This window comes from Caretta caretta, chromosome 11, assembly GCF_965140235.1.
Source record: "Caretta caretta isolate rCarCar2 chromosome 11, rCarCar1.hap1, whole genome shotgun sequence".
NCBI classification, from domain to species: domain Eukaryota; kingdom Metazoa; phylum Chordata; order Testudines; family Cheloniidae; genus Caretta; species Caretta caretta.
In genome coordinates this window covers 75,287,908-75,313,252 of record NC_134216.1, presented here as the reverse complement: position 1 = coordinate 75,313,252, position 25,345 = coordinate 75,287,908, and the positions used below count along the sequence as shown (strand labels likewise).

Here is a 25,345-nt window from a genome sequence, read left to right as displayed (position 1 = left end):
AGCAGAGAAGGTCGAACATGACCCAATGGTTGGAAGCTGAAGCTAGACAAATTCAGACTGAAAATAAGGGGTAAAATTTTAACAGAGAGAGTTATTAACCACTGAAAGAATTTACCAAGCATTGTGGTAGATTCTCTTTCACTAGCTATTTTTAAATCAAGATTGACTGTTCTGAAAAAGCTCGGCTCTAGTTCCATAAGGAATTATTCTGAGGGAGTTCTCTGGCCTGTATTATGCAGGAGATCAGACTAGATGATGGCACATCTTGGGCCTGGGCATTCGACTCTCTAAGTTGATGAGGCAAAAAAGTGAACTTCGTGTCATCATCCAGGCTTCTTGATGATAATCAATTTTTCATCTAGCATTAGCAGTAATGCCTGAGGGGGAAAAGGGACAGTCTTCAGAAGCTAGGCCATCCACTCAAATAGATAACTCTTTCACAACCTCCCCTGCAAAGATGATGTCAAAATCAGAAAAGACACTTGTTAGGGGGCTTATTCCTTCACCCTCTCACATCCCTAGTCCTTCTTGCATAAACAGAGAGCAACAATACCCTAAGTCCGAAGGTACAAACAATTTGATGTTTATTGGGGTGACCTTCCAGCAAGCTTAAATCAGTTTCTTTTTCCTTATTTTCGAATCCCAATTTACTTCCTGTTTTCCCCTAATTTATATAGTAATATTCTTAGCTATATGTAACGTAATTAGCTAACCCAATTATATTCCACCACCTACATTAGTTTACACCCAACAAAATTAACTATACAGCAAACAAAAACAATTACAAAACCAGACAAAACCATGCAAATAAATAACAACAAAGTAAAAACTATAATAACAAAACAATACAAAAGTAAAAATTTTACAACTACATCTATAAAAACATAAGGGTTTCCCAACTGTGTTTATTAAGTAAAGTTCTTATCAAACAAAAACTATTAAACTAAATTTCCTTTTTACATTTTCTAGGCTCTTCCCTTTCTCTGAAGGTAATAAATCAAGCCACCTTTCTAATAGCCCCAGATTGCCTTATTTCAATCTAACTAGTTTGAAATGTAAGAATGTAACCATACTTTACCCAGTTTATGGCTGCTCCCACTGGTTCGCCAAAGGCCTTAGCTTAAAAACAGGGCCTCAGACTGTCTCAGTAAAAAAAAAAAAAAAAAAGGCCCTTACACATGCAAACAGCAATTTTAATTCTTTCTTTTATACCTCTATAACCAGCTAAATAATAATCATATACCTACTTTCTTAGAGTACAGGCCTTTACAGACAGGCCTGAATATCTATATCCTAACAACACTGGCATGTCTCAGTCTAGGAAGAGCAGAAAATAAGTTCCTGACTCAGTGAAGCCCTAAAGCGTGTGCTGAAGTGCCCTGCTCAGCTGAGGCCTATGTGTGATGCACTGGTTCCCAGACCCACTAAAGACAAAGGGCACTGCAGGATTGGTTCAGAACAGTAGGGCAATTCTGGTTTCCTTCGGTATTAAGATGCCCAGCGTGCTCCTAGTTCAGAGGCCTCGTATGTACTCACGGTCCACGTCAGGCCTCAGTTAGAGAATGGGTAACACTTCATTTTTCAAAGTGACATAGGCACTTATCTGCTTCTTAACATTTTGCCCAGCAGCTCAGCATGTCCTACAAGCTGAAGTTGCTGCTAGAAAGAGCAATGAAGTGAAACTCCAGTGGATTCACTAAGCAGTAACTACACTGCCAGGCTCTTCAGAGTTGTATCTGTGAGATAATGACTTCCCTTTGGAATTTCTAGTGTTTTTATCATTCTAGCCCTTTCTAGCAATATGTTGCTTTCCTGAAATTCAGTATTTCAGGGTGCTACTAGTTATGCTAGAGGAGAAGAAAATCACAGCATGTTACAACTTCTCTTGCACAGTACGATGGTTAGCCCAGTACTGAGGTTTATACAAAAAATGAATTTTTCATCCCATTAAATCCGGCCGTTTGCGTGGTTGTTGTTGTTGAATTCAGACGTCTGGAAAAATGTTCTGGCTCTGCTGATGTCCTCAGAGTAACAGGTATGTTCTAGGGACAAAGTAGGCAAAGACCTCATGCTGCAACTTCGGAGTAGCAGAGAGGTGAAGACGGCCTCACGCCTCCTTTGCACCATCTGCATTCTGGGCTGGTGCGGGGCCAAAACTGCTATGGTGTAAGTTTGAGCAGGTCGCCATAGTGCTGGGTGCTACCAGGCTTGCTCCCTGGGGCAGCGTCGGGTCATGCATGTGGCCCTACTGCGTGCATGCCGCGGGAATTCTCTCCTGACCAGCTGAGGCCCCTATATGCTGATACTGTTATATAAGGGCCAGGGTGGAGGCAAGACCCAACTAAGAATTAAGGGGCCTGATGCAGTTCACACACGATTGTTGGTGGGAATCTTTCCACTGGGAAAAGATCAGGCCCTAGATGATTGTCCCAATGCATCGAACATGCGTGAGCTGAGAAGGCAAAGGAATAGCTTGCCCATGACCTCCCATCCCAAGGGCACTGCAGCAGCATTCTACCCAGTACTTGGGCTCAGCCCCAGTCAGCTGAAGTAGCCCAAAGCTGCAGAGCAGCAACATGGGACTCTCTCCAAAGCTTCTCAACGTTGGGGTTCCAAAGAGGATGGCTCTAGACTGTTCTCAATGGTAGCAGATGACAGAACGAGGTCTCAAGTTGCAGTGGGGGAGGTTTAGATTGGATATTAGGAAAAACTTTTTCACTATGAGGGTGGTGAAACACTGGAATGCGTTACCTAGGGAGGTGGTAGAATCTCCTTCCTTAGAGGTTTTTAAGGTCAGGCTTGACAAAGCCCTGGCTGGGATGATTTAACTGGGAATTGGTCCTGCTTCGAGCAGGGGGTTGGACTAGATGACCTTCTGGGGTCCCTTCCAACCCTGATATTCTATGATTCTATGATATGGACATAGAACATCTGCACATGTGCTTTTGGCTGCAAGGTTCTTAGTGTTTAAATTCCAGGAGGAAGCTACATTCCTCAATCAGGCAAAATGATGCCACAGCACTTGTTTAGCACAGGTGAAATGCACAAAATAAAAGGTAGGGGATAGTAGTCCCCTCTGACCCAACTGCTGGTTATAATCAAAGGGCAGCTGCTTCTGATGCTAAGCTTTTAGGTTCTCCCATTACTTGTGCAGAGGGTAAAGGTTCCTGTGTCCCAACATAGTTGTTTATAATCATGCTTTCATTTAGAACTGTTCCAGAATCTACACTTCCTGTTTTAAAAAATAAATATCCTCCTGTGCTTCTGACTGATTGTGAAAATCACTTTCTCAGTGTGTCCAGCGTACCTGATGCTGGGGGACCTGCCACAGTTAGCAGACAGCCTAGCAGCAGATGACCTCTGTCCTTTCGGACAGCATGAGGAGTATGCTTATGTCAGCAGGACACTAATTCAGTGTGGACATTGGAAAGCTAATGGCCTTCTCCAGCCTGGGCTGTACTGGCAGATCCTGCAATGGGGTGGGGTGGGGATATTAGATGGGGTGGGATCTGAGTTACCCAGGAAAGAATTTTCCGTAGTATCTGGCTGGTGAATGTTGCCCATTTGCTCAGGGTTTAGCTGATTGCCATATTTGGGGTCGGGAAGGAATTTTCCTCCAGGGCAGATTGGAAGAGGCCCTGGAGGTTTTTTGCCTTCCTCTGTAGCATGGGACACGGGTCACTTGCTGGAGGATTCTCTGCTCCTTGAAGTCTTTAAACCACGATTTGAGGACTTCAGTAGCTCAGACATAGGTGAGAGGTTTTTTGCAGGAGTGGGTGGGTGAAATTCGGTGGCCTGCATTGTGCAGGAGTTCGGACTAGATGATCAAAATGGTGCCTTCTGACCTTAGTATCTATGAATCAGCTAGTGACTGTCAAGGTATTTTGGAGTGTGGACTAAGGAGTATTGCCCTCCTAGCTGAAATTTAGGGTCACTTCTGCCCATGTCCAAAGGTGGAGAGAGAGAGAGATGTATTCTCCGGTGCGCAAAGCATGGCTTGTCTCCAACCCCGTCGCTTCCCCATGCCCTCGGCCACAGGGCAACTGGGCGTGTTTAATACAAAAGTCCATAGCGCCCTGAAAATCAAAAGCTTGGGCAGAGTAGAACTAAAGTGATGATACTATAAAACGGGGAGGGATGCTGTGCTGGGGGGCAGGAGGAGGGGAGAGGGTGTGGGATTGGGGCCATGTCAAGCTGGATTTCCTGTTGCATAACTTGGGTCTGGCATGCTGAATGGAAAACGTGGCCTCATTGATAACATCTGCTTAGGTAAGAACTTACTTCAAAGACATCAGTAGCCAGGAGTGGAGCAGAAGTGTCACATGACACCAGGGGGCTGCAGGTTTCTAATGCGGCAGGGGGGACTCGCATCCCATCTGTCTGGCTAGAGCTCCTGGCCCTAGAGAAATCCAGTGTACAAAGCAGAGTAACATCCCCCTTCCTTCCTAGATTGTTCTCAAAGGCAGTGGGTAGCTTTTCCATCATAGCTTTACTTTAGATCACTCCTTATCATAGAATCATAGAATATAAGGGTTGGAAGGGACCCCAGAAGGTCATCTAGTCCAACCCCCTGCTCGAAGCAGGACCAATTCCCAGTTAAATCATCCCAGCCAGGGCTTTGTCAAGCCTGACCTTAAAAACCTCTAAGGAAGGAGATTCTACCACCTCCCTAGGTAACGCATTCCAGTGTTTCACCACCCTCTTAGTGAAAAAGTTTTTCCTAATATCCAATCTAAACCTCCCCCACTGCAGCTTGAGACCATTACTCCTCGTTCTGTCATCTGCTACCATTGAGAACAGTCTAGAGCCATCCTCTTTGGAACCCCCTTTCAGGTAGTTGAAAGCAGCTATCAAATCCCCCCTCATTCTTCTCTTCTGCAGGCTAAACAATCCCAGCTCCCTCAGCCTCTCCTCATAAGTCATGTGTTCTAGACCCCTAATCATTTTTGTTGCCCTTCGCTGGACTCTCTCCAATTTATCCACATCCTTCTTGTAGTGTGGGGCCCAAAACTGGACACAGTACTCCAGGTGAGGCCTCACCAATGTCGAATAGAGGAGAACGATCACGTCCCTCGATCTGCTCGCTATGCCCCTACTTATACATCCCAAAATGCCATTGGCCTTCTTGGCAACAAGGGCACACTGCTGACTCATATCCAGCTTCTCGTCCACTGTCACCCCTAGGTCCTTTTCCGCAGAACCCTTTATTATTTAGTATGCATCCGATGAAGTGAGCTGTAGCTCACGAAAGCTTATGCTCAAATAAATTGGTTAGTCTCTAAGGTGCCACAAGTACTCCTTTTCTTTTTGCGAATACAGACTAACACGGCTGTTACTCTGAATCCTTTATTATAGCATCTCTGTAGAGCACTGGGTATTCTAGTGAAAATTACTGTACCACCACCGCCTCCCCTGCTAGCTACCTTTATTTATGGCACTGCAGAAAGACGGGACGCAGACTAATATGTAGTAATGTTCTCCAATGCGTCACAATGCTTTGAACCTCTGGAGTGCTGGGCAACTTCAATGGCATCAGGAGTCATTAACTAATACAAAATATTCTGCGTTCCATAACTACTTCCATCTGGGCTGGTAGGGCGGTTGGCACCGAGGAGTGGGTGTGAGTTCACCATGCCCACCCAGCAAGTCAGTGTCAGAGCCATGAGCAGGACACCAGGGATCAGCCAGGACAACAGGTCAGCTGCGTTGCAGACTTCATCACTTCTCTCACACCAAGTGCATCTTCCCATCCTCTAGGCAGGATGCCAGCTGCGTCGCTGACCATATGAGCCGATGGAGAATCAGGCCCCTAGCTTTCTCACCCTCTGCAATTAGCACTGTCTCCTTTGGGGATACAAATGGATTTTCCATAAATTGAAATGAGTCTTGCATGCGGAGAAGAGTCACTAAATTAATCTGAGGAGGGGAGGTGAAATTTGCATGATTCTGCAAACACCATCGTGTTGCTAAATAGCAGCCAAAGCTTTGTACTGAATTCCCCTCTGGGCAATCCACTCCCCTTTTGCTCAGATGCTATTTTCCATTATTAGAAGATTGGAAATGGGATTCTGCCTTTCTGAGCTGGGATGCAAATGCTGTCTCTCTAGATGTCTTTTCAATGTGTTTTCGTCTGCACTGCTTTGAAATATCATTTGAATATCAAACCCCGTTCTGTGCGGCGCTGCATGCTAATCTGGTAGCAGGGCTGAGAGGAGCTCTGAGGGTAATGAATACTTCGAAGAGCGTTGTCAATGTAGTGCTTTCAAGCAGTGACAATAATAGTACAGCCATGTTCAGGCCACTGATTTATCCTGATGTCTGTGGAAACCAGAATATTTTGAGTGTATTTTAAGAGATGAATCTGTGTGTTTTGCTATCTTGTATTGGGGTCGGGGGAGGGGCAAGTGTAGCTACAAAAAAGCCGGATTCGGGATTAAGGTCTATTGTGACCCTGTTAATCCCAGCTGGACCAGTAATCGCTTTGAAAGCAAAGGTATCTGTGATTTAATTGCATGTGTTTTTGCAGCAAAGGGCATGAGCTGTCCAAAGGCCAGAGATGATCTGGAGCAGTTGCTCTTGCTGTCCTGATTTGTGGGCCTTTGCGGGGGTGGGAGGGGGGGTGAGAGTGAGAGAGACTCATGGACTCTTTCTGATGTAGACGCACGAGGACGAAACATCGCTCGGCTGCTGTGAACATGTCCTGCCCCACACGCCCCCGGGTGCCTCTCACGTTTTTCACCTCTCTCAATCCTGTAGTTCTACAATCTTCCATTCATCTCTTAGAGACTCTCCCTCCTGGCCCCTTGCTCATTCATGCCCAGCCTTGCCTGCAGACCACCCACCCACGCCGGCCCTCGCTGTTCTGTCCTGCTTGGCAACAGGCTCCGCTTGGCCCTCCCCGTGCTCGGGAACAAAGCAAGGAAGCTCCCTGTAGTGCTGCAGCACAAGGGTTCGCTCTGAGCCAGAGGCCTGAGTCTCCACTGCCTTGCAGCATGGCTCGTTGTTCCCCCGTGCGTAATGGGTGTAAAACTCCGCCCTTCTGATCTGCTGGTGTCGTGCCTCGGCTGCGCTCCCACAGCTCCCGTACGCATGACGACCGGAGGCCCCAGGCAGAGGACAGTGGTCACGTAGAGAGAGCAGAACCCGCTTCGATTCACTCTTGGGATTCAGCCCAAGGGGGCTGCCTTCGCTGGCTGGGAATCCCCAGCCGTATTTACTAGGGTATTTACAGGGCCCTGATGGCCCTGGCCTGGTTTTAGTGCTGGACAGACTCTGGAAATTAGAATTCTTGTCTCCTTTTTAATCTATCAAGTTCTTTCACTTATTGCATCGTTCCCTTCAGCATTCTGCAGAAGGGGCAAGGTAGGGGAAGGGGTTGGTCCCATAATCCCCTTCTCTCTCTTCAACCCATCACCCCATCTACTTGGATTGTGGCTGCTTTTCTCGGTCACCCACCCTCCCTTCTCTGTCTCTACTCCAAGCCCCTTCTGTAAACGCTAAGTCTTCAGTTGGCTTTACTTTCCTGCCCTGGCCTGGCTTCGCTTTCAGCCATGTTCACATCAGGGGCTCGTGACTCGCACCCTCAGTACAACAGCACGTTTGTGCTGACTTTTTATATATTTTGATCTGTCCTCACACTTTCCGCTTTTGGTGCCTTTTTGTATCTATAACTCATAATATCCTAGCTGTAGCGGGAGGGTGAAGCTGCCGCTGGTTAAGGGACAGCTGGGGTTTTAGCACCGAGAGAAGCAATCCAGGGCTGGCGGAGAAGTACCTGAGATGGGTGTTTCTGCTAAAATGATCAGAGGTGATATGAGCGCCATGGATATTCCAATCATCGTCTGTAGGTTTCAGAGTTAATCCACTGAGATGAATTGGTGCCGTTCACACCTCTCAGATACATATTGCTTTGGGTTGCTCCTAAGACTTGGTGGCATCCATGTACTCTTAGTTCAGCTGGAAAAGTCTCTTTCCCTGCCAGGAAGGCTCGAAACATCCAGAAAAGCTGAGATCCTGTGGCATGCTCCTGCAAGGAAGAGGGAGTCCTTCCGCGAATTCTGTGGGCTCCGCAGACATTAGTAATATGCCTCTTACTTAAAAACTGGTTTAAGATCTGCAGTTGCAAGGAGTTTTGCAGGCGCCCTAAAACAAGTATTGTAATTATGGCTGTCCGTAAGAGAATAATTTACTAATTTCCATTAATTGATGTGTAAGCACCCATGGGTGTGCACGCTGGGGGTGGATGTGGATGTAAGCAGAGTCAGGATGAGCTCTACCCTGACATCTGGTGGTGAGTTGTGGTGGATTGTGGAAAAGAACTTCAGGGGCTGATCTCATTTGCATAGGCACACCCAGCCCGCTTAGATGGTCACTTTGGCTGCTGTAGGAGCCCCAGTTTCTTTGTTGTTGGGACAGGAAGAATAAACTGTTGTTGTTCTGATTATGTGAATCAAGGACAGTGGACCTGTACTTGGCCTTTTGTTACAATGGAGGGACTCACCATCAACTAAGCAGACACTTGTTAGGCAAGGGTCATGGGTTCCAAAACCCAGTGAATTGAGAGAGGCTGGGGACAGGTATTAATGCCCGGTGGTATAGGCCCCTGGTGAGGGCATTACATGCCAATTGCATCTTCTCCTCTTTCCACTGTGGAATATCAGAGCTAGTTTTGATTCCAATAGGAGTCTAGTTACAGGCTGCTGGGCTGAATTCACTTTGGGCCAATGGTGCACCAGCAGAGAGGCTCCCCTGCTACAAGCTGAAATCACTGAGTGTTGTGTTAAGTGGGCGGGGGGACTGAAGATATATTGTGGAGTGGCTTGTGGGACGGCTGGTGGAGCAGAGCGGAGTCCCACAGAGAGGAGGGGCAGTCAGCTTTGGACCACGTAAGATGCCCATTAACCCTCCCTCCCCCCCCCATTTCCACCCAGGTTGGGAAGTAAAACTCTGCAGATAAACTTTTGAACTCTGAGGCTGCACTGACCAGGGACAGAGACTTTGGGGTTGTTGGGCTTTTGGGACTTTGGGTGGTTTTTGGGTTGCTGGACTCAAGAACCAAAAGGAAAGGATGCGGCCCAATTTGTTTGGGGTGGGTTTTTGCTCATGGTTTGTGTTATGAATCCTGTTGGTGGTGGTTCCCCAACATAATGCCACCTTGTCTCTCTGTTATTAAAAGGCTTTTGCTACACTCAGACTCTGTGCTTGCAAGAGGGGAAGTATTGCCTCTTAGGGGGTGGTATATATTTGTCCCAGGTCACTGGGTGGGGGCACGAGCCGGTTTTGCATTGTGTTACTGGAACGGAACCCCTAGATACTGAACCCGGCCCTTGTTGCTATCAGCTCTGATGGGCAGAAGGGTTACATGTACAATATATAACTGGTCCCTGTGCCAAACTAGACAGCATTTTCCCAGCCAGACTTTTAGAGAAATAAATAAATTCTATTTTGACTGCTTACAGATAAGATGGCATAGTAAAAAGAGGGGACTGTTTTCTTTCAATATTTCATGAATTTGGCTTTATGATGACTTCTCTGTAAATGAGTCTTTGGGTAATTCTCAGAGTCTGCATGTCTACTTCATTTAACCCACGCTGCTTGTGGCTTGCCATTAGATTTAACTATCCATTCAAATGACTAAAACATAAAGAGGCAGCAATCTTTTGCCTCCTTGAGGCATCTTTTCTCCTGAACATCCCTGCCATGGATTGCTTGGAGAAGAGATCAGAGTGGCTTGCTGCAGTGTTTGCTAAGTACTGGGTAGTTTCTGTGTTTGTACATATGTAATTAACTCAAATTGTCTAGGAAACACAGCGAAATGCTTGTGTTCAAGTGCAATTAGTGACTCAGCCTTGCCACTGCAAAGCCAGGCTTTCTTCCTTCCTAGCTGATTTGCAGCATTGAGGAGCAGGAGAGTCGGAGCCCCTGGTAATGATCTGGCCTTTGGGCCCTGAAATGGTGGGATTGCTGAGCCCGAAAGGCAGCAGGGGCAGCCCAGCTGCTTAGCCAAGGGACTCTAGGAACACGTCTGAAGAGAGCCTGGCCCCCCTACACCACGTGCCCTGGGCTCTGAGTGTACCCCCTAGTGCTGTGACAAGCACAGTGTGCATGAGGAGGGGTGGGCTGCGAGAGGGGCGTTCTCCTTGTATCAGCTGCTGCGTGATCTAGGGCACTCTTGCTTTGGATGCTGAAGTCCCGTGTTTGCTGCCTGCAGAGGACTCATCCAGGGGTCGCTGCACACAGGTGATTATGCAGAGAGAGCGCTCTCTCAGCTGAGACCGTAGGCGTGTTTGTTAGTTAACTACTTCAGTTCACACTTGTTCAGTGTACTGAATTTGCGCTTGAACTGTTGTTTGGCAGTTTCCAGGAGACGGCCGGGAGGCGAAAACGCTGGTTCCAATCCCCGGTGGGACGGTCTTAAATCTTCCTCGGGAAATGATGGCACTGACCCAATTGGCTTGATAACAGTGTCGCTCCAGAGTTCGGGCCCATCGCTGCAGGATATGCCAGTATATTTCTGCAGCTCATCACTCTCCTATCTGAGCAGTTTATAACACTTTTAAAGTTTTATACGCCTTCATTTCTTACCTTGTTTGCTTAACACAAGAGTTTATTACTTCCGTTGTTGATACGGGAATACAGTGAGAGCTCTGGTTAGAAGAGCTAACGCAATTCCCCACCCATAACTTGATTGCAGTCCTCCTTCCCTCTGCCTCTGCTTACTAGAGAACAAGACAATGCAAGTGCTCTGCAGCTGCTTTCTAGAGGGTTCATTTCAAAAGGCAGGCAGGCAGGAGGGGGGATTATCAGGGGGAGCAGGATAGACTCTTAGGTGATAAATATGTGAGCCTCTGGGAACTTCGCGCTGAGAGATTTGGTAGTTTAAAGCTTAGGAACTAGACATAAATTTTCTCTCTTCCTAGGGTGCTGTTCTCTATGGTGTCAGGAGTATGATTTTCTCCTTGGGATGTAGTTGTGGGGGTTGAATATGCAAAGGAAACAAACCTTTTGGCAATTTGAGGAAATATTTTATTGCTTGTAGCACATTCACGTACAAGCATGTTTAAGTTAAAATGCCGCTGGGGGATTTTATCCACTTGGCCTCCCTTTCGGTTTGTGTGCATTTCCAGTATTGTGTGTATTCCCGATACTGTTGAGCTGAGTCCCTGTTAAAGTTCTTTGACATGTTCTGCGTTGGGTAGCTCTGGAACCACAACCTTCACTCTGCCTGTCTCGAGACACCTGCCTTTTATCTCTCAAGAACAGAGGGCACCCAATGAATCTGAAAGGCAACAAACCTTAAAACTGAGCAAAGGAAATGAATGTTTACACAACCATTGGAACTCACTGCCACAAGATGTCCCTGAGGCCAAGGGCTTAGGACATAAAGAATGATTAGACACTGGTGGATGTTCTCATCTACAGTTAATCGTTTTTTAAATCCTGTGTAAATAAGGGATATAAACTCTCATACTTCAGAGCACAAATCAGTCACTAACTGCCTGAGGCTAAGATGAGATTTTCCTCATAGGTAGGTAATTGTCCATGAATGGGTTATTGTGTAATCTCTGAAACAACTGGTACTGGCCAGTTTTGCAGCCAGCATGCTGGACTAGATGGAGCATAAGTTTGATTCGGGCTGTCATTTCTATGTTCAATAAGGACAAATGCAAAGTACTCCAGTTAGGAAGGAATAATCAGTTGCACACATACAAAATGGGAAATGACTGCCTAGGAAGGAGTACTGCGGAAAGGGATCTTGGGGTCATAGTGGATCACAAGCTAAATATGAGTCAACAGTGTAACACTGTTGCAAAAAAAAGCAAACATGATTCTGGGATGTATTAGAAGGAGTGTTGTAAGCAAGACACGGAAAGTAATTCTTCCACTCTGCTCCACGCTGATTAAGCCTCAACTGGAGTATTGTGTCCAGTTCTGGGCGCCACATTTCAAGAAAGAGGTGGACAAATTGGAGAAAGTCTAGAGAAGAGCAACAGAAATGATTAAAGGTCTAGAAAACATGACCTATGAGGGAAGATTGAAAAAACTGGGTTTGTTTCAGTCTGGAGAAGAGAAGACTGAGAGGAGACATTACAGTTTTTGTTACAAGGAGGAGGGAGGTAAATTGTTCTCAACCTCTGAGGATAGGACAAGACGCAATGGGCTTAAACTGCAGCAAGGGCGGTTTAGGTTGGACATTAGGAAAAACTTCCTAACTGTCAGAGTGGTTAAGCACTGGAATAAATTGCCTAGGGAGGTTGTGGAATCTCCATCATTGGAGATTAAGAGCAGGTTGGACAAACACCTGTCAGGGATGGTCTAGAAGATAATACTTAGTCCTGCCATGAGTGCAGGGGACTGACTAGATGACCTCTCAAGGTCCCTTCCAGTCCTACGATTCTGTGATTCTATGTTGTTCATTACTATTTAAGCCCTTAATTTCCTAGGCCAGTTGGAATGTCATGGGCAAGAGTCCTACTTGGCACTTACAGGCCGGTTTCTGCAGGTTGCATCCCTGTTTGCTCAGTCCTGTGCAAAGCCAGGCTGAGGTCACATGGTGTTGAGTCTTTAATGTCACTGGAATTCTGGATTCATTCAACGTCCGTTGTGGACTGGTCAAAGACTGGCGAGGCTGGAGAGTGTCCCTAGGTGAAGCGACCCCAGAGAAGGGTTTTCAGAAATCACAGCTTGTAAATCAATAAACTCTCCTCTTAAAAGAGTTTCGAGTCTCATGAACAAAAAGTTAGTGTGTGCCGAATGAAAGCCATGTAACGTGAGCCAGAGTCCTCAGCAAAATGACTGACTGCTTCCTTCACACCACCTAAATCTCTGACTTGCCCAGGCAACTGGCTGGCACTGGCATCGGATCTAGACCTAGTCTTCTCGGCGTTGGCATGCGGCTCTTAGCTAGCAGATGTTCTGGTTATTAACAAGTACCTGGGTGCATTTATTCCTTGTACCCTCTTTTTCTCTGTAGTGAAAGCCTTGTTCTGTTCTTCTATCACTATCGCCCCAATGTATTTTGACCATGTTGAGTTAATTATCTTTATTACATGCTGCTATTTTTCTCAGTTCTTACAGGCTTAAACTGCAGTATGGAGCTAAATATTTAGTGCATTTGCCTGGCAGATCTGGCACCCAGCTCTGCCTCTAAAATTGAGGCAGAGTGCTTTATCCACTTAATGAGAAAAGGAGTACTTGTGGCACCTTAGAGACTAACCAATTTATTTGAGCATAAGCTTTCGTGAGCTACAGCTCACTTCATCGGATGGATAAAGTGGAAAGTACAATGAGGAGATTTTATATATACACACAGACAGACCATGAAAAAATATACATTGTAAGGAGAGTGATCACTTAAGATGAGCTATTACCAGCAGGAGAGTGGGGTGGGGGGAGAGAAAACCTTTTGAAGTGATAATCAAGGTGGGGCATTTCCAGGAGTTAACAAGAATGTCTGAGGAACAGTGGGGGGGGGGGAATAAACAAGGGGAAATAGTTTCACTTAGTATAATGACTCAAGCACTGCCAGTCTCTATTCAAGCCTAAGTTAATTGTATCCAATTTGCAAATTAATTCCAATTCAGCAGTCTCTCCTTGGAGTCTGTTTTGGAATTTTTTTTGTTGAAGGATACTCACTTGGAGATCAGAAATCGAGTGACCAGAGAGATTGAAGTGTTCTCCGACTGGTTTATGAATGTTATAATTCTTGACATCTGATTTGTGTCCATTTATTCTTTTACGTAGAGACTGTCCAGTTTGACCAATGTACATGGCAGAGGGGCATTGCTGGCACATGATGGCATATATCACATTGGCGGATGTGCAGGTGAACGAGCCTCTGACAGTGTGGCTGATGTGATTAGGCCCTATGATGATGTCCCCTGAATAGATATGTGGGCACAGTTGGCAACGGGCTTTGTTGCAAGGATAGGTTCCTGGGTTAGTGGTTCTTTTGTGTGGTGTGTGGTTGTTGGTGAGTATTTGCTTCAGGTTGGGGGGCTGTCTGTAAGCAAGGACTGGCCTGTCTCCCAAGATCTGTGAGAGTGATGGGTCGTCCTTCAGGATAGGTTGTAGATCCTTGATGATGCTTTGGAGAGGTTTTAGTTGGGGGCTGAAGGTGATGGCTAGTGGCGTTCTGTTACTTTCTTTGTTGGGCCTGTCCTGTAGTAGGTGACTTCTGGGTACCCTTCTGGCTCTGTCAGTCTGTTTCTTCACTTCCGCAGGTGGGTATTGTAGTTGTAAGAATGCTTGGTAGAGATCTTGTAGGTGTTTGTCTCTGTCTGAGGGGTTGGAGCAAATGCGGTTGTATCGTAGAGCTTGGCTGTAGACAATGGATTGTGTGGTGTGGTCTGGGTGAAAGCTGGAGGCATGCAGGTAGGAATAGCGGTCAGTAGGTTTCCGGTATAGGGTGGAGTTTATGTGACCATCACTTATTAGCACTGTAGTGTCCAGGAAGTGGATCTCTTGTGTGGACTGGTCCAGGCTGAGGTTGATGGTGGGAAGGAAATTGTTGAAATCATGGTGGAGTTCCTCAAGGGCTTCTTTTCCATGGGTCCAGATGATGAAGATGTCATCAATATAGCGCAAGTAGAGTAGGGGCATTAGGGGATGAGAGCTGAGGAAGCGTTGTTCTAAGTCAGCCATAAAAATGTTGGCATACTGTGGGGCCATGCGGGTACCCATAGCAGTGCCGCTGATTTGAAGGTACACATTGTCCCCAAATGTAAAATAGTTACGGGTAAGGACAAAGTCACAAAGTTCAGCCACCAGGTTAGCCGTGACATTATCGGGGATAGTGTTCTTGACGGCTTGTAGTCCATCTTTGTGTGGAATGTTGGTATAGAGGGCTTCTACTTCCATAGTGGCCAGGATGGTGTTATCAGGAAGATCACTGATGGATTGTAGTTTCCTCAGGAAGTCAGTGGTGTCTCGAAGGTAGCTGGGAGTGCTGGTAGCGTAGGGCCTGAGGAGGGAGTCTACATAGCCAGACAATCCTGCTGTCAGGGTGCCAATACCTGAGATGATGGGGCGCCCACGATTTCTAGGTTTATGGATCTTGGGTAACAGATAGAATAACCCAGGTCGGGGTTCCAGGGGTGCGTCTGTGCGGATTTGTTCTTGTGCTTTTTCAGGGAGTTTCTTGAGCAAATGCTGTAGTTTCTTTTGGTAACTCTCAGTGGGATCAGAGGGTAATGGCTTGTAGAAAGTGGTGTTGGAGAGCTGCTGAGCAGCCTCTTGTTCATATTCCGACTTATTCATGATGACAACAGCACCTCTTTTGTCAGCCTTTTTGATTATGATGTCAGAGTTGTTTCTGAGGCTGTGGATGGCATTGTGTTCCGCACGGCTGAGGTTATGGGGCAAGTGATGCTGCTTTTCCACAATTTCAGCCCATGCACATCGGCGGAAGCACTCTATGTAGAAGTCCAGTCTGCTGTTTCGACTTTCAGGAGGAGTCCACCTAGAATCCTTCTTTTTGTAGTGTTGGTAGGAAGGTCTCTGTGGATTAGTTGTTCAGAGGTGTGTTGGGAATATTCCTTGAGGTGGAGACGTCGAAAATAGGATTCTAGGTCACCACAGAACTGTATCATGTTCGTGGGAGTGGAGGGGCAGAAGGAGAGGCCCCGAGATAGGACAGATTCTTCTGCTGGGTTAAGAGTATCGTTGGATAGATTAACAATATTGCTGGGTGGGTTAAGGAAACCATTGCTGTGGCCCCTTGTGGCATGTAGTAATTTAGATAATTTAGTGTCCTTTTTCTTTTGTAGAGAAGCAAAGTTTGTGTTGTAAATGGCTTGTCTAGTTTTAGTAAAGTCCAGCCACGAGGAAGTTTGTGTCAAAGGTTGTTTTTTTATGAGAGTATCCAGTTTTGAGAGCTCATTCTTAATCTTTCCCTGTTTGCTGTAGAGGATGTTGATCCGGTGGTTCCGTAGTTTCTTTGAGAGCGTGTGACGCAAGCTGTCAGCATAGTCTGTGTGGTATGTAGATTGTAATGGATTTTTTACCTTCAGTCCTTTTGGTACGATGTCCATCTGTTTGCATTTGGAAAGGAAGATGATGTCTGTATCTGTACAAGTTTGTTCATGAAGTTGATAGATTTCCACTCCATACGGCTAAATGCAGTGCCTTGCATAATGAGACGGCTGCTACTCTGAAACCACTTAATGAGATAATTCTTCCGGCAGGTCCAGTGACCGTATTTCACCACCTGTTGTATGGGGGAGGGGAGTTAATGATTAAAGAGATTTCCCTATGTACACAGATGGGGTTGTTTAACCAGCCATGCATCCAGAAAGGGGAATGCAAGACTTGCCTTGCTGCTGGGTTTCAGAGAAGGGGAGATTGAGTTGGATTTTGGTATGGATGGCCTTGGCTTCCTTCTCTCACAGGCTTTATCACCTCCGTGTTTGAGAGCAAAGAAGGAAGTGCTGCTGTCATTGTAGAAATGAGTTGTCACTGTTCTCAGCCGTTGCTAGGCTAGAGTGCCAGGAGAACACAGTCTGTGGCTACTAGAAGATGAAACCCTGGGACTGTAGCTGACCTTTACTTGGTTTGCTCTGTCTTCTCTCAGGCCTTGCTGAAAATGGACTGCCAGGGGCTGGTCGTCAGGCTCATTCAGGACTTTGTGCTCCTGACCACGGCCGTGGAAGTGGCTCAGCGCTGGAGGGAGCTGGCAGAGAAGCTAGCCAAGGTCTCCAAACAACAGATGGATGCCTATGAAGCCCCCCACCGAGACAGGAATGGAGTGGTGGACAGTGAGGTGAGACTAGATTTTAAAATCCCTTAAAGCCCTGCAGTGTGACTAGTGGTGTGCAATAGCCTGGTTTCGGCTGCCTTTTTTGTTTTTTTGGCTGAGGTGTCAGCAAATAAGAACGCTCCTTTGGCGATGGCAAGCCAGAGCAAGGTTCCTTCCCATCGGGAGAGGTAAGTGTGCCTGAAAGTGGCCCCTAGAGAAGAAGCTCCATTGGTCTTTGAGTCTGAGAAGCTGCCTGCAGGGGGAGCGAGTGTTTCCTCTTCACAATTGTCGAATTTTCCCTTTCTGAAAGGGAGGCAAATCACAGTGTGTTCCTGCTGATGGCTTGTGATGCCCTGATTGACACTCACACCCTCCTCCCCCCCCCCCCCCCCCCCCCACACCTCTATGGGAGTGGAGCAATGAACCCACCAGTGTAGACTCAGTACTCACATCTCACAGGGTGGTTTTGGTTTGGGGTGGGCTGGATGCTGGTCAGTTTCAGTCATCTCTCTGCTGCTCCTTTAAAAAGAAATAGCACCTCAATGACTGACTGAAATCCTGGGGTCACTTCAGTTTGAATAACTTTTGACCCACTCTCTTATGCTGCCCTCTGGCTTGAGCTGAGGTTTTTCCCCAAACCGGAGGCTCTTGTTGGGTTCATTGTTCACATTTTGTTAGGGGAAATAGGGATCAGTATGCTGGGCTGAGATCTGACCACGGCAGGCCTCTAGCCGTCATCCTCTTCCCCACGGGTCCAGCTTTGCACAGCTTGGCTGGGCGTGCTGCAGGGTTCTGGCAGCAGCAGGGTCGCCTTGCTATGAAGCATCACGAGCTGATGAGCAAACAGCCCGACTCTGGACTTGGGCCCTGATTCAGCAAAGCGCAGGCTTGAGCCTCACTGAAGTTGATGGCATTTCAACCAGGGCTGTCGAGTAATCGCAGTTAACTCACACAATTAACTCAAAAAAAAAAATTGTGATTAAAAAAAATTCAGCAATAGAATACCAATTGAAATGTATTAAATGTTTTGGATTTTTTTCTACTTTTTCAAATATATTGATTTCTATTACAACACAGAATACAAGGTGTACAGTGCTCACTTTATATTATTTTTATTACAAATATTTGCACTGTAAAATAAACCAAAGAAATAGTATTTTTCAGTTCATCTCATACAAGTATTGTAGTGTGCAATCTCTGTTCTGAAAGATTTCAGAGTAGCAGCCGTGTTCGTCTGTATCCGCAAAAAGAACAGGAGTACTTGTGGCACCTTAGAGACTAACCAATTCATTTGAGCATAAGCTTTCATGAGCTACAGCTCACTTCATCAGATGCATAGAATGGAACATATAGTAAGAAGATATATATATACATACAGAGAACATGAAAAGGTGGAAGTAGCCATACCAACTGTAAGAGGCTAATTAATTAAGATGAGCTATTATCAGCAGGAGAAAAAAAACTTTTGTAGTGATAATCAAGATGAATCAATTGAATCTATTTTCCCGTGTTTTGAATCTATTTTGCCACATCTTGCCAGCAAGTTAAAGTAGTATGGGCTGGATGAATGGACTAGAAGATGGATAGAAAGCTGGCTACATCATCGGGCTCAACGGGTAGTGATCAATGGCTTCATGTCTAGTTGGCAGCCGGTATCAAGCGGAGTGCCCCAAGGGTTGGTCCTCGGGCCGGTTTTGTTCAATATCTTCATTAATGATCTGGAGGATGGCGTGGATTGCACCCTCAGCAAGTTTGCAGATGACACTAAACTGGGAGGAGAGGTAGATACGCTGGAGGGTAGGGATAGGATACAGAGGGACCTAGACAAATTGGAGGATTGGGCCAAAAGAAATCTGATGAGGTTCAACAAGGACAAGTGCAGAGTCCTGCATTTAGGACAGAAGAATCCCATGCACCGCTACAGACTAGGGACCAAATGGCTCGGCAGCAGTTCTGCAGAAAAGAACCTAGGGGTTACAGTGGACAAGAAGCTGGATATGAGTCAACAGTGTGCCCTTGTTGCCAAGAAGGCCAATGGCATTTTGGGATGTATAAGTAGGGGCATAGCGAGCAGATCGAGGGACGTGATCGTTCCCCTCTATTCGAGATTGGTGAGGCCTCATCTGGAGTACTGTGTCCAGTTTTGGGCCCCACACTACAAGAAGGATGTGGAAAAATTGGAGAGAGTCCAGCGAAGGGCAACAAAAATGATTAGGGGTCTGGAACACATGACTTATGAGGAGAAGCTGAGGGAACTGGGATTGTTTAGTCTGCGGAAGAGAAGAATGAGGGGGGATTTGATAGCTGCTTTCAACTACCTGAAAGGGGGTACCAAAGAGGATGGATCTAGACCGTTCTGAGTGCTAGCAGATGACCGAACAAGGAGTAATGGTCTCAAGTTGCAGTGGGGGAGATTTAGGTTGGATATTAGGAAAAACTTTTTCACTAGGAGGGTGGTGAAGAACTGGAATGCGTTATCTAGGGAGGTGGTGGAATCTTCTTCCTTTGAACGTTTTTAAGGTCAGGCTTGAAAAAGCCCTGGCTGGGATGATTTAATTGGGGATTGGTCCTGCTTTGATCAGGGGGTTGGACTAGATGACCTCCTGAAGTCCCTTCCGACCCTGATATTCTGTGAGTCTATTAAGTATCCTCATACCTTCTTGTCAACTGTCTGAAATGGGCCATCTTGATAACCATTACAAAAGTTTTTTTTTCTCCTGCTGATAATAGCTCATCTTAATTAATTAGCCTCTTAGAGTTGGTATGGCAACTTCCACCTTTTCATGTTCTCTGTATGTATATATTTCTTCTTTCTATATGTTCCATCTATGCATCTGATGAAGTGGGCTGTAGCCCACAAAAGCTTATGCTCAAATAAATTTGTTAGTCTCTAAGGTGCCACAAGTACTCCTTTTCTTTCTGTTGTGAAAGTGGAACTTACAAATGCAGATTTTTTTTGTTATAAACATAACTGCACTCAAAAACAAAACAATGTAAAACTTTAGAGCTTACAAGTCCACTCAGTCCTACTTCTTGTTCAGCCAACTGATAAGACAAACAAGTTTGTTTACATTTACGGGACATAATACCTCCTGCTTCTTATTTACAATGTCACCTGAAAGTGACAACAGGCGTTCGCACTGCATGTTTGTAGCTGGCATTGCAAGTTTATGTGCCAGATATGCTAAACATTCGTACGTCCCTTCATGCTTCAGCCACCATTCCGAGGACCTGCTTCCATGCTGATGATACTCGTTAAAAACAAAAAAAGTGTTAATTAAATTATACTATTCTACCCCAAGGAGTTCAGTCAATCTCCTGCTCTGTTTTAGCTGCACTCTGCCATATTTTTCATGTTCTAGCAGTCTCAGATGATGACCCAGCGCATGTTGTTCATTTTAAGAACACTTTCACTGCAGATTTCACAAAACGCAAAGAAGATACCAATGTGAGATTTCTAAAGATAGATACAGCACTCAACCCAAGGTTTAAGAATCTGAAGTGCTGTCCAAAATCTGAGAGGGATGATGAGGTACGGAGCATGTGCTCAGAAGTCTTAAAAGAGCAACACTCCTACGCGGAAACCACAGAACCCGAACCACCAAAAAAGAAAATCAACCTTCTGCTGGTGGCATCTGACTCATGATGATGAAAACGAACATGCGTCCATCTGCACTGTTTTGGATTGTTATTGAGCAGAATGTCTCATTAGCATGGAAGCATGCCCTTTAGAATAGTGGTTGCGAAGCATGAAGGGACATATGTATCTTTAGCGAATCTAGCATATAAATATCTTGTTATGCTGGCTAAAACAGTGCCATGTGAACACCTGTTCTCACTTTCAGGTGACATTGTAAACAAGAAGCGGGCAGCATTATCTCCTGCAAATGTAAACAAACTTGTTTGTCTGAGTGACTGACTGAACAAGAAGTAGGACTGAATGGACTTTTGTAGACTCTAAAGTTTTACATTGTTTTATTTTTAAATGCAGTTTTTTTGTACATAATTCTACATCTGTAAGTTCAACTTTCATGATAAAGAGATTGTATTACAGTACAGTATGAGGTGAATTCTTTTGTTTTTATAGCACAAATATTTGTAATAAAAAATAAATATAAAGTGAGTACTGTACGCTTTGTGTTCTTTGTAATTCAAATCAATATATTTGAAAATGAAGAAAACATCCATAAATATTTAAATAAATGATATTCTATTAACAGTGCGATTAATCATGCGATTAATTTTTTTAATTGCTTGACAGCCCTAATTTAAACACTTGCTTGAAGCTGAATGTGTGCAAGTCCCTTGCTGAATAGGTAGGGCCCTACCAAATTCACAGCTGTGAACAACGCATCACAGACCGTGAAATCTGGTCTTTTGTGTGCTTTTACCCTATACTATACAGATTTCACGGGGGGAGACCAGAGTTTCTCAAATTGTGTGTCCTGACCCAAAAGGGAGTTGTGAGGGGTCACAAGGTTATTTTGGGCGGGGGCGGGGGGGGGCGGTATTGCCAACGTTCTTCACTGCTGCCTTCAGAACCGGGTGGCCGGAGAGCGGCGGCTGCTGACTGAGGGCCCAGCTCTGCAGGCAGCAGCGCAGAAGTAAGGGTGGCTGTCCCACACCAGGCCGGCCGTCCTACATTGCTGCTGACAGCGGCTCTGCCTTCAGAGCTGGGCTCCCGGCCTGCAGCCACTGCTCTCCAGCTGCCAGCTCTGAAGGCAGCACCAGCAGCTCAGAAGTAAGGATAGCAGGTACCGCAAAGCCCCATACACTAACCTTGCGACTCCCACCACACAACTCATTTCAGGGTCAGGACCCCTACAATTAGTCTCCTGAAATTTCAGATTGAAATAGCTGAAAGCATGATTTTACAACTTTTAAAATCCTATGACCATGAAAATGACCAGAATGGACCGTGAATTTGGTAGGGCCCTATGAATCGGGATGGACGTAAGCCCTTTGCGGGATGGGCAAATATCCCGCTCCAGTGTTGTGTGTTCTCCAAAGCATTCAGCTGGGCCAGAGCCTCTTCTAGTATTGCCATCCCTGTGCCCCGAAGCAGCCACAGAAATTCCCAGCAAACTGCTTCGTTTCTGTAGCAGAGCAGTGTCTAGTCTAAGTAACAAGAACAGATCTCTCAATTCTGTTGGGGTTTGCTTTCTCTTTTTGTCTCTCCGGCATGGAACACAGGCCATGTGGAAACCAGCCTACGACTTTCTGCTAACCTGGAGCAACCAGATTGGAGATAGCTACCGAGATGTCATCCAAGAGCTGCACATAGGGCTGGATAAGATGAAGAACCCCATCACCAAGCGCTGGAAACATTTAACAGGAACCCTGATCTTAGTCAATTCCTTGGACATACTCCGTGCAGCTGCCTTTAGCCCTCCAGACCATGAAGATTTTGCCATCTGATGGCGGGGATTCCTGACATGTTTAAATCTTCCTGGTTTTAGCCAAGGACAAAAAACAGGTGGGAGCTGACAAAAGGCCAAAGTTTGCATGTTCGCACTGGGACTGGAATCGCACAGTGAAGCGGGACCTCTTTTGAGTGTTCTCCCTCATGTAGAAAGAGTCCAGAAGAGCTGGGTTTTCTCTGCTGGGGGGTTGATACCAGTTACACCACTTTCTATTTGTAAAGTTTAACAGTGGGGGGGAACCCCACACTTATTTTTTAGACGTTTGCAAATAAATATCTAATTTTGTAATGAGCAACAAAGGTTGAAACCACTTTGATGGGAGAAATGTTGCATTTTTACATTGTGTAGGAACTTTTTTAAATGATCACTTCTGAAATTGACCATGAATCATGTAAATATGTATTTAAAACAAAGCACATTGTGAATTTCTCCTTTCCCTTCCCTCAACCCCCCCACCCCTTATAAGGTTTTCTATAGTGTGAGACTCTGGAATCACTGTTTTATATTCACCATTGCAGTAACTCTCAACCTCCTGCAGCCCTGAGAAAGTGTTACAAAGAAAAGCAGTTGTACTTGTTTTCCCAGTAGCTCTCTCTGATCTGTGTTTTTATATATACACTTTTTCTAATGCCTGGATCTGGAAATACACAATACCTATTTTTCAAATGTACCACTGCAGTTCTTAACTTGAAGTCAGTGCTGCCTTAGCACTCAGGCAAAGGGGGGCATCCCTCCTGCTTGCTGCTACAATTAGAATTCTGGAAGGAGCCGGAAAGATTTCTGGTTCAGCGGCGTTCCCTCCCTTTCTTCCCTCTTTATCTTTTTTAGGGACATTAACTACAAAGCTGCCAGTCTCCTTGAAGGTAGCTTTGCTCTCTACTGACTGCTCTGTACTGCAATAAGAGCATCTTGGTGATCTCTGCTGGGGACCTGCATGCTCCAGAAGTGGTCAGGAGGGAAGAGCTGTATTAATGTCATTTTAAAAAATGTCTTTGCTAAGTTGGGATCTGATCCAAAGCTCATTGGAGTCGGTGGGAGTTGTTATGTTGACTTAGGTGCCATTTCAGTCAGGCTCTTGAAGTTTTAGGGTTTGATCCAAAGACCATTCAAGTTGGTGGTGAGACTACCAGTGACTTCCCTGAGCTTTGGATTGGGCCCCTCAAGGCTACTGACCTCCAGTCTGCCATGTAAATAATCCTCGGTCAGAGAAATGGTTACACTGAGCTGAAATCTTACCCCTTCTGTGAACAGCCACCTCCCTTTTGAATGATCCTCTCTCCCTCCACCTCTGAAATGTTTCACACGGAGGGAAAACATATTTTTGCACAGAACGAAGACGTTTATTTTGAGTGTGAAATCACATAAAATAACAATGCCCCACGCAGTGAAAAACTGGTGAAAATGTTCCCTATTAAACCTGTTTTTGTTGGGTTGATCACCGAGATTGGAAGTCTATTTTTATTCCTTGAGTTTTATATCGACGAGTGAGAGGTTGGTGTGACCTCGCTAGAAGCATCGTGGTCTTGTATTGACGGATCCACGATCGCAGGTTTCCAGGAGATAATGGCGCAATTCTTTTTCTCCATTGTCAAGTTCCTGTAGAGGAGGCAACAGCTGGTGTCAGTCATCCATCCACCAGTGGGTTTGCTCTGAACAGGTTTTTGCTGACTGGCCTCACAGGACCGTCTCATCCAGTGTCTAAAATAAAAACTGCTTGGTGCAGTCTGCCTGCACCACACTACAGGCAGACCTTAGAAGTATTCTTGTGACCCCAAGTGACTTGTGTGTCCAGGCAGGCGCTGCCAGAATCTCCCGAGAGTAGAGCGACAAGTGAGACACGTGTGGCTTCTGGGAACCCCGCTCCTCCAAAGAACGGAGACACAGTTTAATAGAGACTGTGCCTCGAATTTCCCCTCCAAATGTTACCCTGAAAGAATTTCCCTTCGAAACAAGTCTCCCACTAATGAAGAATAGCACCTTAATTTCATGGATTTTCTCCTCAGGGGCTTTAAGGCATTTCCTATGCAACTTATCATAGCACAGAGTTAAAACCTGGCAGGCAGTGACGCTCACATGCGTGCTCCTTTTTTTGTTGCTGTTGAAAGGGACAGACCACCTTAAATATTTTTTCATGCACCAACCTGAACGCTGCGTGGACATGCTGGAATCCTTGTGTAACGGAAGCTGAAGTTCAGTGCATTCCAAAAGCCTCTGACTGGCCACAGAGAGCAGACCTGCCTGAAGAGTTCACTCTGCCAAATGACGCCATGTGCATCAGCAGAGGGCTTGTAAGTAGTTGTTCAAAGCACAGACTTGTTGTGTTCTTCACCAAGCTAGCTGTTTAAAAGGCCATGATGGGTCTGCAGAGACCTGGGCAGAGCTTGCTGAATGGCTTCAACAGGGGCTTTGCACGGGGATCTAGTTGGAGAATTAGGGTCTAACCTACTTCAGATGAAGACAGTGGGGAAGCAGGGTGGCCGTATCACTCTTACAGCAGCGTTTAATCTACCGGGCAGATGCTTTAGCCTCCTGGGATTCTTACAAGGTGGGAAATTACTGGCTAGTTTTGTTTTCCCAGATTTTCTGACTACCTCAGGTCCTGTACGCCCAGCTGGACATTTCAACGGAAGCAAAAACCCACCATTCTACCCCAGCCTAGTCTGTTCTTCCCCCTCCCGGAGAATCATTTGAGCCCAAACAACTGCAATGGTTTGGAATGAGTCGGTGTAATCACTGCGTGACTTCCCCCCCCCCCGCCCCCCCCCGTCCCCCCTTAATTTAAAAATCCACCTCCCTTCACACACTAAAATCCACGTGTCCATTCAGATGCCTGTCACCCACCACTGTCAGGCCCTGCCGTGGAGCCTTGGGCTGGACGTTGCATTACTTTGGTATGGACAGCAATTGCTTATTGTACTTAACAGCTAATGTTTTTAAAAACTCTTTGGGAAATATATTACAATTAAAGCTGTTGTTTGAACACTCCGGAGAGGTCTCGATATGCTCTGTTTCCTGGGAAGTTGCCTCCGTCATAGGACTGTCTTGGTGCGTGGAACCTCTCTGGGTTCCCACTGGATGATCTCTTCCTCCAGCAGCTGGTTGACCCATTAGCCCCCCTCCCATCCCTGGCGTGCCTGACGGAAACAAAATCAATATCTAGGAAACTGTCCGTGAAGCTTTGTACCTT

The 25,345-nt window shown here is 45.9% G+C and overlaps 1 protein-coding gene across 6 annotated transcripts in view; it reads left to right on the top strand.

Moving 5' to 3' along the window:
* SH3BP4 (SH3 domain binding protein 4) overlaps positions 1 to 25,143 on the top strand; it is a 142,718-nt gene extending 117,575 nt beyond the window's left edge. For all 6 annotated transcript variants that reach the window (XM_048869755.2, XM_075118177.1, XM_075118173.1 and 3 more), the window contains exons 4-5: positions 16,571 to 16,759; positions 21,929 to 25,143. In XM_048869755.2, coding sequence (XP_048725712.2) covers positions 16,571 to 16,759; positions 21,929 to 22,153 — 414 coding nt within the window. In that variant the 3' untranslated portion in view covers positions 22,154 to 25,143. The remainder of the gene's footprint in view (positions 1 to 16,570; positions 16,760 to 21,928) is intronic.
* The last annotated feature ends 202 nt before the right edge of the window (positions 25,144 to 25,345 follow it).